Below are 14,301 nucleotides of genomic sequence, written 5' to 3' on the forward strand. Positions count from 1 at the left end.
TATATATGGAATCTATTTATTACACTAATAAAAATTAAAAAAAAAATCAACAAATAAGAACACATATTTTACAAGCAATAATGAGTTAGCCACTACACATCGATGATGGACAAGTGCGAGGAGAGTTTTATTGACCATGATAAATTGCAATAGGTTAAAATCTATGGAGCTTATATAGTACTCCCAAAGCAGATTATAAAATGGGTAGAGATAATATAGTCTCAAAAGATTATGACCTACATAATAGATACCATATAAGCTCAAAAGTAAATGACGGATTCAAAATATTCTAATATTAATTATTTTTTTTAGTAAAAAAACTCTACATTTTCGGTTATCCGTTTGGATTATTCCCATTAGGAGTATGTGCATGATCATGACTTAAACTCAGGTTTGATTTGTGACGAACAAATTGATGAATTCATGTGTGAACTGCTGCTAATGCATAGGTTTAACCTCATATCATGCACTACATCAAATCAAATACTACCATAAAATTTAAAACCAACCAAAGCAATTGAGTTATTTATGATTCATATCAACATAGAAAGGGGAGTTGGGACCTAATCTAGACGATATGACACATCACACATATACTATACGTACGTACTACTATGTCCTTTGAAGCCATTCCTCACCCATAATATAGGCTTATTGCTTAAATAATAATTTACCACCCTAGACTATATACCACCCTAGTAGAAGGTGATATTTACGAGCGAGTAATATTTATGGTATCGAAGTGATATCTATCAATATATGCATGTCTATTGGCATGGAGCAAACTACAAGTTGTGCTTTTACACAAATCTTAGAGTAGGGGTTGAGCTTTATAGAGTATAGCCATTTCTTTAGTTGGATGGCATGGCGATGAGGAATGAGACATGTATGGACATCACTTTCAAATTTGGGATGAGCTCGACGAATCGACACACTTATTAGTGACGTTTTTCCATAACTGTACTATAATATTCATCATGGGGCCTATTGAGTATTGACACGTCACGTGTGTCAAGCTGTGCATAAACTTCTTTTTTTGTGTTACGTGACACTACATATCTTGTTCTGTTTTAGACATAAACCACTTAAACACGAGACACGCTGATCTAATACATGATCTTACATGACACAACCACACGGTTTGTGCCAACCTTTGGACGGAAGTAGCTAAATCCAGGTCCAACTGAAATGTCAAAAAAAAAAAAAAAAAGACTATAAGCCATAAGTTCATACTAATGTTTGGGCCGAATGTTAAACGGACATTTCGCAAATAATTCTGCAAATTACTACGTACAAATTACTAATCAAGTGACCATTGAGTAAAAGAAATAGAAGACAGAGAAAAAAAAGAAAAAAAAAAGAAAAGAAAAACAGCAGCAGAGACAGAAGAAAACTTGAAAATTCAGCATTACAGAAAACACAAGCTTTCTCTCTCTTCTCAAACTTCAAAAGTAAGGGAGGAGAGAGAAAACCTGGAGAATTTTTGTTCGTCATGCGCTCGAAACCTTTATTAAATCCAATTGCCATAACAATTATGCTATCAATTTCAATCTTTTTCCTTCTCTTCTTTTCTGGATTCTTCCAATTTTCATCTTATGCTTCTTCTTCTCTTAATGACTTATCAATCAAATCAAGTAAACCCGACCCATTTACCGACTTGTTGAGTGCGTTCAGAAAATGGGATTCTGAAGTGGGTTGCCCGAAATTTAGGGAAAAGTTTGAGAATTGGGGTTTCTCCAATGTTTCAAATTCGTTGCAATTTAGTGATTTGGAAGGGGGAATTGGGTGTGGAAAAGAGTTGAAATTGAAGCATGTGAATGTGTTGGTAAAAGGGTGGACTTGGATTCCTGATAATTTGGAGAATTTGTATGAATGTAAATGTGGGTTAAGCTGTTTTTGGACTAAATCTTCTGTTCTTGCTGATCCTCCTGATGCCCTTTTGTTTGAAACCACTACTCCTCCTTTGCAGGTATACCTTTTCAAAATTTATTATATAGTTTATTATGTTTATATTGTGATGATTGTATACATATTAATTTATAGTATTGGAAATGTGTGTGGTTCTTGTGATTTGATGTTTATGAATGTGATTTGTTATGCATTTGGTGTTAAGAGGGGATTATCAAGTGTTGTGACAGGAATTTGGGATTGCATGGAAGATCATTTTTCTGTCTTCGGATCGCCGGGCGGGAGAGAATGTTGTGTATGTTTTGATCTTGTTTGATCATGGTTGCATCATGAGGTAGATATGACTATTGAGATATGGTATAGTGTGAATAGTTTGGTGAACTATGATGTAGTGAATAGTTACTCTTTAGAGTTTAGACTGCTCCTTTTTTTTGGAAATCAAATTAACCTGTTGTAGTCAAAGCTGGCTAATGAAATTTTATAGTGTCAGACAGTGCTGTTCTATGGTAGTACTTAGTAAAGGGTTTTATTTTTGATTGTAAAGATATAAAATGACTGGTAACATTGATAAGCGTACACGCTGACACATTGTAACAGGACATAGACATTGAGCTTTTGTAGCAGTATCTATTCAGAGACTATGAGATGCTTGGAGCCAATATGATTGCTTGGACCTGCTGATCAACGGCAAAAATTGTTGATTTGATTTGTGCTTTTGGGGGATTATCTGATGAAGAAGAAAGAATACCTGATAAAATGTTGTAGTTAGTGTTTGGTGTGTTGAATAGGTTTTAATAGTACTCTCTTAGTGCATGAATCTTTAGGGGAGAGGTACTTTAAAGTTGAATATATGTCACATGCTGTTTGAATGCCCATCATACAATAATTACCATTAGTGTCAATATCTATCACAGAAGAGACTTAAGGGTTAAGGCCTCTGTTATATTGGTACTGTCGAATGGGCAATAGGTGTTCAGTTGTTCATTTAGGTGTGATTCTAATGAAATCTGTTTTTAGAGATGTTTTATTACCCGAACTTCTGTAGGTAATTTTGCTTTGTAAAGAATTGAATGTGAAAACACCAAATCAGGCTAATGACTCCAAATTTTGCTTTCCTTGTCTAGGCATTAGGTTACAATTTGACTTTGAGATAGGTTAATTTAATACTTACAAGGTGCGTCCCTTATCTTGCTGTGCTTATCTCCTGTTCTCCTTGTTAGAAATTGGCATGTTCTGGGATTAACTTGCTGAATGTTAAATTGTTAAGGTGATAGCAAATGTTAGATGTGACCTTAGCAATATTGTGCATCTAGCTTGTGTCACCCTAGGAATGGTTCAATGGTATAAACCCCTTATTTTTGAACTTCTTTATTTTAAACCTTATTAGTGAAAAATGAGCTATTGTTCGGAAAATTAACCTTGGCAATGTGCACAAGTCAGGCTGAGTAGTGAATACATGACAGTTGTGCAGTAGGTGGGTTCAATCACTTAAAATTTTTTGACTGCAGAGAGCAATTATAAACCATTACTTGTTGGGTGTTCGGTAAACTATACTGGTATGGTCTTCAGAGTTAATTGGAGGATTATGTAGTTTATGGGAGATTTGTCATTGAATGAGTGCTCCATATCTATGAATCTATCAGGCTTTTGGGATTTGATACAGTTGTGAACTTGTGGTATGCATAGCTTCTAATCAATAGTTTTTTGTTATAAGGGGAATGTTGGGTTTCAAAGGTACTAAGAAGGAGGATTGTTTCTGTAGTTTGATATGTGCTTGTGTTGGGTTATCTGAAGATGCTGCTGATAGATATCTAGGAAGGAAGATTGTTTCTTTGGTTTGATATGTGCTTGTATTGGGTTATTTGAAGATGCTGACATGCTTCTGAGGACATATCTCTATCCAATATAGTACTTTGAGTTTCGGCATACATATGTTTTTATGCTCAATTCTCTGTTATTATGCTTTGGGGGTTCCAAGCTGGACAAATGTGCGGTGTTATTTTCTTTAGTTTGATATGTGCTTGTATTGGGTTATTTGAAGATGCTGGCATGCTTCTGAGAACATATCTCTATCCAATATAGTACTTTGAGTTTCGGCATACATATGTTTTTATGCTCAACTCTATGTTATTATGCTTTGGGGGTTCCAAGCTGGACAAATGTGCGGTGTTAGAAACTCATCATTATACCAAGGCCACCATAACATGTGGCTCTGTTTACGATTGTAGATGAGAATTAGAAGTTGGAAAGTTGATGATGCTATCATATGACTGCTGAAAGGCCAATAGGTATAGTTGTGATAAAATATGTATTTTTTACAAACATTGTAGTTCATCATTTGTGAGCTTGTGACTAAAGGCATTTGTAAATAGCAATCTGTGTATGTTCTGAATTTCTGAGTTTTCTGACAATCGAGTCACATGATTTTAAATTGACATTGATGTTGTGTGTTCACGGCATGATTCATCTAGCTTTTGTCATCCCAGGAACAAATGTTTAATGGACGTGTTAATGTGCCCTTGAGCAATGTTATTCATCAGCTTGTATCATTTAAGAATAGATGTATTCTAGCCTTTATGTATGTACCTTGGGAGAGTTCGATATTAAACGGTCATAATTCCTTTGTTTCTAGTTAATTTATGCGTGTGATACTGTGATATATGTAGCTCCCGGATTAAACATCCTCCAAGTGGTTTTACTTTCAGCCATGAGTAATGAATAAGGTACCATATCTCTGTTCTCTATCAACTAGATGCTATAAAGACTTGCTCATTTCTTCAGAGACGCATGGGCGACCCACTACGCATCTACATGGATCTTGAGGCTGGTAGGAGACGGTCAGGACGTGAGGATATTTTTATTAGCTATCATGCTGAGGATGATGTGCAGGCAACATATGCTGGAGGCCTTTTTCACAACAATCGTAATTACCAAGTGTCTTCTCAAAAGAAGAATGTAAGTCTTTTATTTTATATTTTTTTAGCAAAACTAAGGCCACCATATTTGATCCCCACCCCCTGCCCTTAAACTCTCTATTGCTTGCTTTTATGCTTTACGCCTTTACCTGATGTTGAATCTCTGATTTCAGGACACTCTTGTATACTGGTCATCATCTCGTTGCCTTCCTGATAGAAATGACCGTGCCAAGAGACTTCTTGCTTTATTACCTCATCATTCTTTTGGGAAGTGCTTAAACAATGTTGGTGGCCTGGACAAGGCACTTTCTATGTATCCAGAATGTATGAAGGACCTTACCTCTGCTCCGAAATGGTGGGATCATTTACATTGTGCCATGTCTCACTACAAGTTTGTCCTTGCTATTGAGAACACTATGACTGAGAGCTATGTCACTGAGAAACTGTATTATGCCCTTGATGCTGGATCTGTTCCGATCTATTTTGGGGCACCAAATGTATGGGACTTTGTTCCCCCAAATTCGATAATAGATGGTAGTAAGTTTAGTTCATTAGAGGCACTAGCGTCTTACATCAAGACACTTGCTAACGACCCTGTTGCTTATGCGGAATATCATGCTTGGAGAAGATGTGGTGTGCTTGGTAACTATGGAAAGACTCGTGCAACGAGCATTGATACGTTACCCTGCCGCTTATGTGAGGCCATTAGTAGACAGGGTGGAAGGAGTGCCAAAGCTTAGTGATTTGCTTATCATCTCCAATGGTGGGGAGTCATCTGCTGATTTTTTTCCTTGAAATTTTGGAATTTAGATACTGGATTTCTGAGACGGAAATGCCTGACCTGTAAATTTATGTCCATTTGTTAGGTGTTAAAGGGGATACGAATAGGTTGTATGATTTTGAGAAATACTATATTTATTGTAGTGAGAATGAAAGTCACTAGATAAAATTTTTTTGGTTGTCTTTTTGGAATTTCTTCGCCTTCAATTACTTCACCTTATAATGGCCTATGTTTGGTGGCCTGACCTGTGTGTTGATTAGATTTGCCTTGTTTATAAGTTTGAAAGGTGTAACTATCTTGAAACAAACAGCTATGAATCAAGAACAAGTTTTGACATAAGCTGGCATGGTTGCTCAAATTTTTTTTCGATCTACTGTTGTAAAGCATATATGTTCAAAATCGTCCAAAACCTAGCCATTTACTAAAAACTTAGAAGTAACAGTGAAATGAATTTGTTTACTAACAAAACTTGACTTGATTTTCTTTCTTTTTTCTTTTCTTTTCAAATTAACAGGTAAATCAACAGACGTTTATGTTTAATGGTCTATTCTGTACACTCACTCTCTCGATGAGATAGAGGGCTAGCTCTCAGACTTTTTCTCGATGAGATAGAGGGTTAGCTCTCAGACTTTTAGGCATGAACGCAGAGGTTAAATTTCACCAAGTTAAATTTAGGAGGGATTTTTCTTAAGTGTTCTCTTCTGATATTCATCAACTGACGGTAATTAAACTCAGTATCGGTCGAGGATGGATCGGGTCCAAAAAATTCTCAAACAAGGGTTAATGCACTAATCTTCAGTATACATCAAACGGTCTACTGGTGAAAGGCTTGGCTATTTTAGACAAAAGGAGTGAAATCACAGAAATGGAGAAAGAATGATGAGAGTACTGGCGCCAAGTGCAAACCGGTTTATAAGCTACCCTAAATATTCATTCTCTCTCCTCCATCACCCTCTTCTTCTTCTTCCTCTGAAAACCCCATTTCTGTTGAACCCTCCTAAAACCCTACGTTGCAGAGCAACCATGGCGTCGGAACCCCACTTGCCAATCCAAGTCAAAGACCAAATTCATCTCACTGAGAAGGAGTCTCTCATTTTCCAACGCCTTAAAGGTGTCCTTCATCACTTCAATCTTGACACCCAGCTCCGTGTTGCTGGCGGTTGGGTCCGAGATAAGGTCTACTTTTTGTTAATATTTGATAGATTAACAGTTATTTTGCTCATAATTTGATGATTGTGTAATAATTTGTTGAGTTTTTTTGGTAAATATTTATGGGTATTTACATTTTTGAAGATTTAATTTTTATATTTTTCTGTGTAATACTTGTGAAATTGAAGTAAGCATGTTAATTTATATGCTTTGTTTTACCTATAGTGGTTGAGAACCCCATGGAGAATGTTTGGAAAACTGTTCAATTTGTGTATAGTTGATTGAATTGATTTTGTTTGAGGGTTGTAAAATTTATTGGTGGGTTGCAAAACTTTGATTGCCGTTTTGTAGGTGTTAATGGGACTGAATTTGCCTCCTATATATTGGGAACGAAAGGGAAAGGCTCAAATGGGGTTGCTTTGATTTGAGTGTATGCTCATTTTGGAGGGATTTTAGTTTAGATTGAGTCATATTTGATTATTTGGGATGCTTTGTAGGCATGATGATCATCTGAAAGTAAGCCTGTTAAGCTTTGATGAAATCAGGGCAAGCAAGTCTAATACATTTGCTTGGTGAACTTTATTAATTGTAGATTTGTAGTGACTTCCATATTGTATTGTTGTGCTCTCTCGATCCTACTTTGATTTTCTTTTGTTTATGAGGGTTAAATTTGGTGAATCTGGATGATTCTTGAGCTGCATATCATTGCAGAAGGTAGGGAATCGGGTCATTAAAAAACAGGCGACGGCCAAAGTAGGTTTTAACATATGTGGAGGGTAGTAGATTATCCTGTCTCTAATTCTCTATATCGTTCACTTGCATTGATTCTCACTTAATTTTTTTTATTTATTTATGCAGCTTCTAGGAAAAGATTGTTATGACATTGATGTTGCTATTGATAACATGTTGGGTAGAGAATTTTGTGAAAAGATCAATGAGTACCTATTGAAGACAGGAGAAGATGTTCAGGGAATTGGCGTGATTCAATGGTATGTGCATAACTGCATATACACTCATTTGATATCTTTTTTCTGTATCAGTTCTCTCTCTCTGTTTCTCCCCCCCTCCCCCCAATATGACCTCAGTTTCATCTTAGCTTTCCCTAATACCTCTTGCATTTTTCTCTGTTGCTTCAATTTTGCTTTGTTATGGCAGGACCTTTAGCTGGTACAATGTATTTTACTCCTTCCATGGGGATTTTTCTTTGGTAAATGGACTTTGAAAATGATGAATGCTAAGTGATACTGATGTAGTATATACATACCATGTCCAAACCTTTTCTTTTTCTCCTTTCTCTTTCTAAAATATATGCAAGATGCACAATCTTCACCAAGCTTTGTCAGATAATTTCAACTATTTATCAACAGTTATCTTCACTCTTAGGTAAAAATTTTATTGTCAGGAATAGCAATCTTTGCATAAATTGAAAGATAAGCAATCCATGCTTACTTACTTTATAAGGTGGGTGTGCAGCAGTAGTGGTTTTGAGAAGAGATAATAATCCTTATAACTTAAAAAGTGATGGTTTCAAATTAGGGGATATATGTATGGAGCAATTAAATATTATTCAAGGCTTTGAGAATATATGCTAATCCTACCTTTATGAGTAAGCCAAATACCTGGAACTGGTTTCTGTTTGTAAATTAATATGAGGTTCCAAATTTATTGAATTTGCCACCATCTTATAATGCAGTTACTGAAATTACCTCTTATTTGTAAACTTGTGATACATGGTCAATAGTTCAAAATACTCTCTGTATATTCACTGTTACATGTGTGTGTATGTGAATCGATGAAGATCTTTTCTTTGCAGTAACCCTGATCAATCCAAACACTTGGAAACTGCAAGGATGCGCCTTCTTGATCTTTGGATTGATTTTGTAAATTTAAGGGCTGAAGATTACTGTGAAAACAGCCGCATCCCTACCATGGTAAATAAAAATCGTTATACTACTTATTTAGACTATATATTTCCGGTCATTCAACTATATGCTCAGCTCATAGGGAACTCACATGCGAGATTGTGAGGGGTTATATTTAGACTTCATACATCTATGATCATTTGAATTGTTCTAAATTGTGAGTTGTTTCTCCCTTTGGATGAAACCTTACTCGAACCTGTATGTGGTTGGAAGTAACCACATATTTCTAGGTGTTGTTTCTCCCTTTGGATGAAACCTTACTTGGACCTGTATGTCGTTTTAATTCTCCTTTTCATGATTTATCCAAAGCCTTTTCATTTTTTGAAATTTTTTAATGAAATTGTCGTAGAAAGGTCAAGTTCCGTTCCATCCCCTCCCAAGTCCCAGCGACTGAACATTATCCTTTAGAGAGTTATAGTAATGCCATAATGCTATTAGATGACATTTTTACTGGAAGGTTGAGGTGGACATGGGCTAGCCTCAACTGGTTCAGGTGCATTATGGCCCTCACTGTAGCCGGTCTGAGGCAGGCCATGGTCCCGTTCAGTAGCTAATGACTAGAGACCCAGGTTCAGGTTCCGGGCCTTCTCATTTTATCATTAATATTCAAAGTATTATTGATGGAAAATGTTAGATTAATGAACCATGCCAATTGGTAAAACAATTAATGTGGATCTGCCGCTCTTGGTAAGCCAGTTTGTTGCTTAGGTTTGGCCAGTTATGGACGGCTAATGTAGGTGTTTCTGATTGACTTTGGTTTAAATTACAGAGATTTGGCACCCCAGAAGAGGATGCGTATAGGAGGGATTTGACTATAAACAGGTAATTCATATTTTGCTTCAATTTTCTTATTCCAAGTTAAATTACGGAAGAAAAATGAACAATTACTTTGGTCAAAAAGTTGAATCTTCATTTCCTCTCACCGAGTATGCTTTGGTGTATGTTCTCTTGGGCTTTCTGAGACATTGAGAATATTTTGTAAGAGAAGAGTATATCTATTCAATCAAAAAAAAATTATAATTACATGTTGTTTCATCTTTAACCTTCGACATTTTGTAGGATGTGATTATGTGAACCGTTATCAGAACTGTTCACAACTTCACATAATTTACGTTGAAATGCAATTTTACTTCTTTTCATTTAAAGGGGAATATTTGTTGTAATAGCTTGTAAATATCTATTCAGTAGTCAGCAAATATTGCATATATTCTCTGAAGAACTTGATCTTAATTGATGTCTTCAAACATGTCTCTTAAATCCTTTATTCCTGTATGTTAAGTTTGCAATAAGAATTTGATCTTGTAAATGTCTTTTTAATTACATTGACATTTTTTTATGTGACAGCTTGTTCTACAATATCAATTCTGATTCTGTAGAAGATTTTACTGGAAGAGGTTAGTTTGGATGTATAAATTGTGGGGTTCACATATTCTAAGGAAGATTATACTCTCTGTTAACCATCTATCTATCTGATACTTTGTTTGCTGCATCTTATTCTGATGGCAGGCATTACAGATCTGAAGTCAGGAAAAATAGTCACTCCTCTGCCCCCAAAGGAGACATTTTTGGATGACCCATTGCGTGTTCTTCGAGCTATCCGCTTTGGTATGTATCTCTGACCAGATTGCTTTCTTCTAATATTTATGCTCTCGTATCTCGTCCTTGCATGTAATCATGTTTAATTGTTTTGATCATCTTTTAGGTGCAAGGTTTTGTTTTGTGCTAGATGAGGGACTAAAGGAAGCTGCAGCTTCTGATGAAGTTAGAGATGCCATCAAAGAGAAGATAAGCAGGGAAAGGATCGGTCATGAAGTATGTTTAAAAATATTTTTCTTGATGCAGAATGGTCCTTTGGCCTTCTGTTGCTCCTTTCACCTGTTCTGATCAACTAATTCATGTTTTCATATATTTTTGGCGTTTTGCAGGTAGATCTCATGATTGGGGGAAATGAACCTGTTAAAGCCGTGACCTATATCCGTGATTTGCAATTATTTTGGATTGTTTTTAATGTTCCTTCAAATGTCGAGCCTTCACTACCAGAAGAATGTGATAGGTTTGATCCATTCTATACTTCGCTAACCTCATCCTCAGTTAATTCATTAGCGTTAGAAGCTTTCAGCTCCTATTTATCAGAGCACATAATCTGGCTGAGATACTGTCATCATTATTGTTTGTTACTTAAAAAAGTTGTTATTGGCAACATCTTAATTGCTTTATCTTGAAAACTCTTTGCTAGTGGCTAGTGCAGCTGTCTCCCTTTAGAATCCTTATCTTTGGATGTTTATGAATTCTCAAGTATTTATTTTCTTCAATCATAAACGTGAAATTATTAAGCTGAATAAAGGGTATATATTATTGGCGTGCACTAGAAATCAAAATAAAATGATTAAAATGATGTGAATGAATTTTTTTGTTTTGTTTATTACTTGTATTATATTTATATTATTATTATTAAAATAAATAAATTATTATTAACTAAAGCTTTGTTGTTGTTGTTGTTATTGTATGCTCACCATCTCTTTGCCTACAGGTTCTGTCTTGCTTTTATGGATACAGCACTGAGACTTATTCAGTCACTGGAATCTCTTAACTTAAATGTCAGTTTACATTTATCACATCTCTTTCATGCTTATGTGATGTAAATCCTCTGTTTTTGATTATTAATGTTTCCTTTTGTATTATACTAGTAATAGATATCATTTTGGCCTATCTCGTGATCAAGTGAATTATAGCAACTTATACAATATAATGATTTGGAAGGAATGGTGGAGCTTGACTTTCTAACTAAAGTATTAGGAGGGACATTAAAAGATTTAATTGGCCATGTTAATGAAAGCACAGCACAATCATTGATAACCTAAATCCTGATTTCCCATTCTGGCAAATTTTTGCCTTGCCAGAAGCTCTCTCTCTCAGGATGAATGAAAACACCTCCAAAAGTTATCTTACCATAGACCTCACATGCAATATTTACACTTTGTTTGGATAGGAAGAAATGAAAGGAAAAGAAGAGAAGAGAAATGGAGGGGGACAAAATCTCTTGTTTGGGTAAAAGATTGGGGGAAGGAAGGGGAAGGAGAGAGAGGGATCCATTTTCCCTCTCTCTATAATAACCATAATCTCTCCAAAATTGGAGAGATTTGGAGGGAAAATGAAGCTCACCTCCCCCTCCCTTTCTTTTCCCTTCCCTTCCTCCATTTTCCCTCCCCTTCTTTTCCTTCCTTCTTTGCTATCCAAACAAAGCATTAGGGAAGAGATTAAATCAGACCAAATTACCAAAACTTTTATTCTATGTTGTTTTAGGCCTTAACCTTACTAAACAATTTTCTGAAAGCTGATCTTGAAGAACAGTTTATTTGTTGTAACAATATACATATATTTGAAGGCTGCATGCATTTCTTGTGTGTTGCTAGGGTGGTGGTGATTTTGGTTTGAATTGTTATGTCTTAATAATTTCAGGATGAACAGAGGCGGTTGTGCTTATATTCTGCTTTATTTCTTCCACTAAGGAGCATGGTGTACAGAGATAATAAGAAGAAAAAGGTAACCTTTAGTTAATTAGCATCCCTGCCCCCTTTGTTCATAACACTCAGTTCTATGCTGTTCTCAAGAGGTGATGAAAGATTTTTTACCTGTTGAAAGGCTCTTTTGTCATACTTAATGCTTGTTTTGCTTTCTTAGATGTTAATGTTCAGTTTATGATTTTACCCTTAATATTACTTGTTAGTACTATTTTTTTTCCTGAAAATTATGCTCAACTGAAAAGTAAATATTTGGATAGGTGGAAATTTGGTTATATTGGCTTATGATAATATATCATCAGAAATTATCATGTAAAGATATATTTCATGCTTATAAATTATATTATTGGACTGTGTTGTCAACTGTCAAGTGATCAAAAGCTGCTGATTTGTCATCTTCATGCCTTTAGTTTACTGTTTTTTTTTCCCTGGTTTTGCAGGTCCCTGTGGTTGATTTCATTTTTCGAAATTCTCTCAAACTTAAATCTAAGGATGCTGAAACAGTTAGTTCTGATTCCTTGGGGCTCATGATATTGTTAAGGCTTTGTTACTTTGCTTTCTGGGTGACCTCCTCATGATATGATAATTTCCTTCCCTTATTAGGTTATAAGTGTACACCGTGCAGCTGAGAAATTTATTCCTTTAATTTCTTGTATTACGTCTGAAAAGGATGTGCAACATGCTGAAGCTCACTGTGGGAAAATCCTTATTGATGTCCCTGAGACACTGAAATTACGGATATTAGCAGGTTTTATTTTTTCCTCTTCATTTTGTTTTTATTTTCCCCCAAAATCCAAGAGTTACCTCTGGTTGTATCTGTTTTCTGTAGTATAATATTAGGAGCGGGGTAAGAAAAGGGATGTTTGCTTTTATTCCTGAAGGTGGTGAATAAACTGAACAAGGCTGTATGATAGTTGGTTCTGGTCTTTCTGTGACAGTTGAGACTTGTTGCAAAATCTATTACATGGACAGAAATCTCTTAAATGTATTATCTGTTCTGCTCTCCCAGGCTTGCTTCTCCGAGAAATCAAAGACTTTTGGCCAGTTGCATTGCTTGTATCCACGTTATTATATCCTAATGGTGATTTATGTGAGTCATTAGCTGAGGACTTGAAGTTGGAGAAGAATAGAGCTTTGTTTAAGCAGGTGAAGGATGTTATTTTGAAACTAGGTAAGAATCTTACTAATCTTTGTCTTAGTTCCTAAATTTCATTGAACTTCTACTGTTGTGATTGCTAGCTGTTTGCAACAAACTCATTGCTATGAACTTTTTATTTCAATCCATAGATTTGCCTCTTGACTATCTGCATCTCTGGAGTTTTGCAATCCTTTTTTTTTTCTTTTAACAGAGATATAAATTTGTACGACTTATGCACAATTATGGTGTCTGAAATGTTTGATTGTGCAGATCTGGAAAACATTTGGGAGGCAAAGCCATTAGTCAATGGAAAGGACATTATGAGTATCTTAAACCTCAAAGCTGGACCAAATGTGAAAGAATGGGTGAGACATTCATCTCCTGGTAAAATACTGGTTTTCTTTGAGATACTTGGCCCTAATTTATTTTCCTTTGTTATCTCCAGCAACAAAAGGTTATTGAATGGCAACTTGCCCATCCTACTGGAACTGCAGATGAATGCCAAGAATGGCTTAGGGAAGCAGGTGCAAAACGTGCAAGGATGGACGATAATGTCTAAGCAATCGTTTTTTCTGCATTTTTGAGACATAGGTGTCTTATTTAAGAGTAAGTATGCTTCGCAATCTTGAAGTACTAACGCTCGGAATGATGTAGGATAACATTGCTAGACTTGGTGGAGCCTTGCTATCAGTCTTTCATCTTTCATTGTCAACGATCATGCAGAGTTGGTCCGCTGAAGTTACAGAGTTTGAGGAGTTTTTCTTTCCCTTTTTTTTTTGACGGGGTGGCTTCGATGAAAAGATTTTGTGATTAACACAAAAATGATGCCAAATTTGTATGGATGTTTGTCATGTATGTACAGTGCTTTGAAGCTTAAAATGATTTATAGCTAACTGTTTTTTTTGCTATGTGGTAATGAATTAATTGAAATGGTAGAGGAAAAACAAGTTGTAGATTTAGCAATTTT

General features: G+C 35.6%; 2 protein-coding genes across 3 annotated transcripts; both read left to right on the forward strand.

Annotated features, from left to right (window-relative positions):
- Positions 1–1,492: 1,492 nt before the first annotated feature.
- Positions 1,493–5,790, forward strand: LOC110714072 (alpha-(1,4)-fucosyltransferase-like). The gene is made up of 3 exons (XM_021892537.1): positions 1,493–1,969; positions 4,690–4,863; positions 4,997–5,790. Exons 1-3 carry the CDS (start codon positions 1,493–1,495, stop codon positions 5,561–5,563), a joined length of 1,218 nt encoding a protein of 405 aa, XP_021748229.1. The 3' UTR covers positions 5,564–5,790.
- A 624-nt stretch (positions 5,791–6,414) lies between these two features.
- LOC110714086 (putative CCA tRNA nucleotidyltransferase 2) lies at positions 6,415–14,242 on the forward strand. Of its 2 annotated transcripts, XM_021892557.1 has the most exons (16): positions 6,415–6,780; positions 7,612–7,742; positions 8,567–8,684; positions 9,445–9,497; positions 10,020–10,069; positions 10,182–10,280; positions 10,378–10,487; positions 10,601–10,728; positions 11,206–11,272; positions 12,135–12,218; positions 12,637–12,699; positions 12,800–12,944; positions 13,206–13,367; positions 13,605–13,699; positions 13,780–13,858; positions 13,989–14,242. In XM_021892557.1, the coding sequence occupies exons 1-16, from the start codon at positions 6,481–6,483 to the stop codon at positions 13,991–13,993; spliced, it is 1,689 nt and encodes a 562-aa protein (XP_021748249.1). In that variant the 5' UTR covers positions 6,415–6,480; the 3' UTR covers positions 13,994–14,242. The 2 variants fall into 2 exon arrangements, with proteins under 2 accessions (XP_021748249.1, XP_021748248.1); XM_021892556.1 differs by having other exon boundaries at positions 6,418–6,780; positions 13,780–14,242.
- The last annotated feature ends 59 nt before the right edge of the window (positions 14,243–14,301 follow it).

The sequence above is a fragment of the Chenopodium quinoa genome, unplaced genomic scaffold (genome assembly GCF_001683475.1).
Source record: "Chenopodium quinoa cultivar QQ74 unplaced genomic scaffold, ASM168347v1, whole genome shotgun sequence".
NCBI lineage: Eukaryota > Viridiplantae > Streptophyta > Magnoliopsida > Caryophyllales > Amaranthaceae > Chenopodium > Chenopodium quinoa.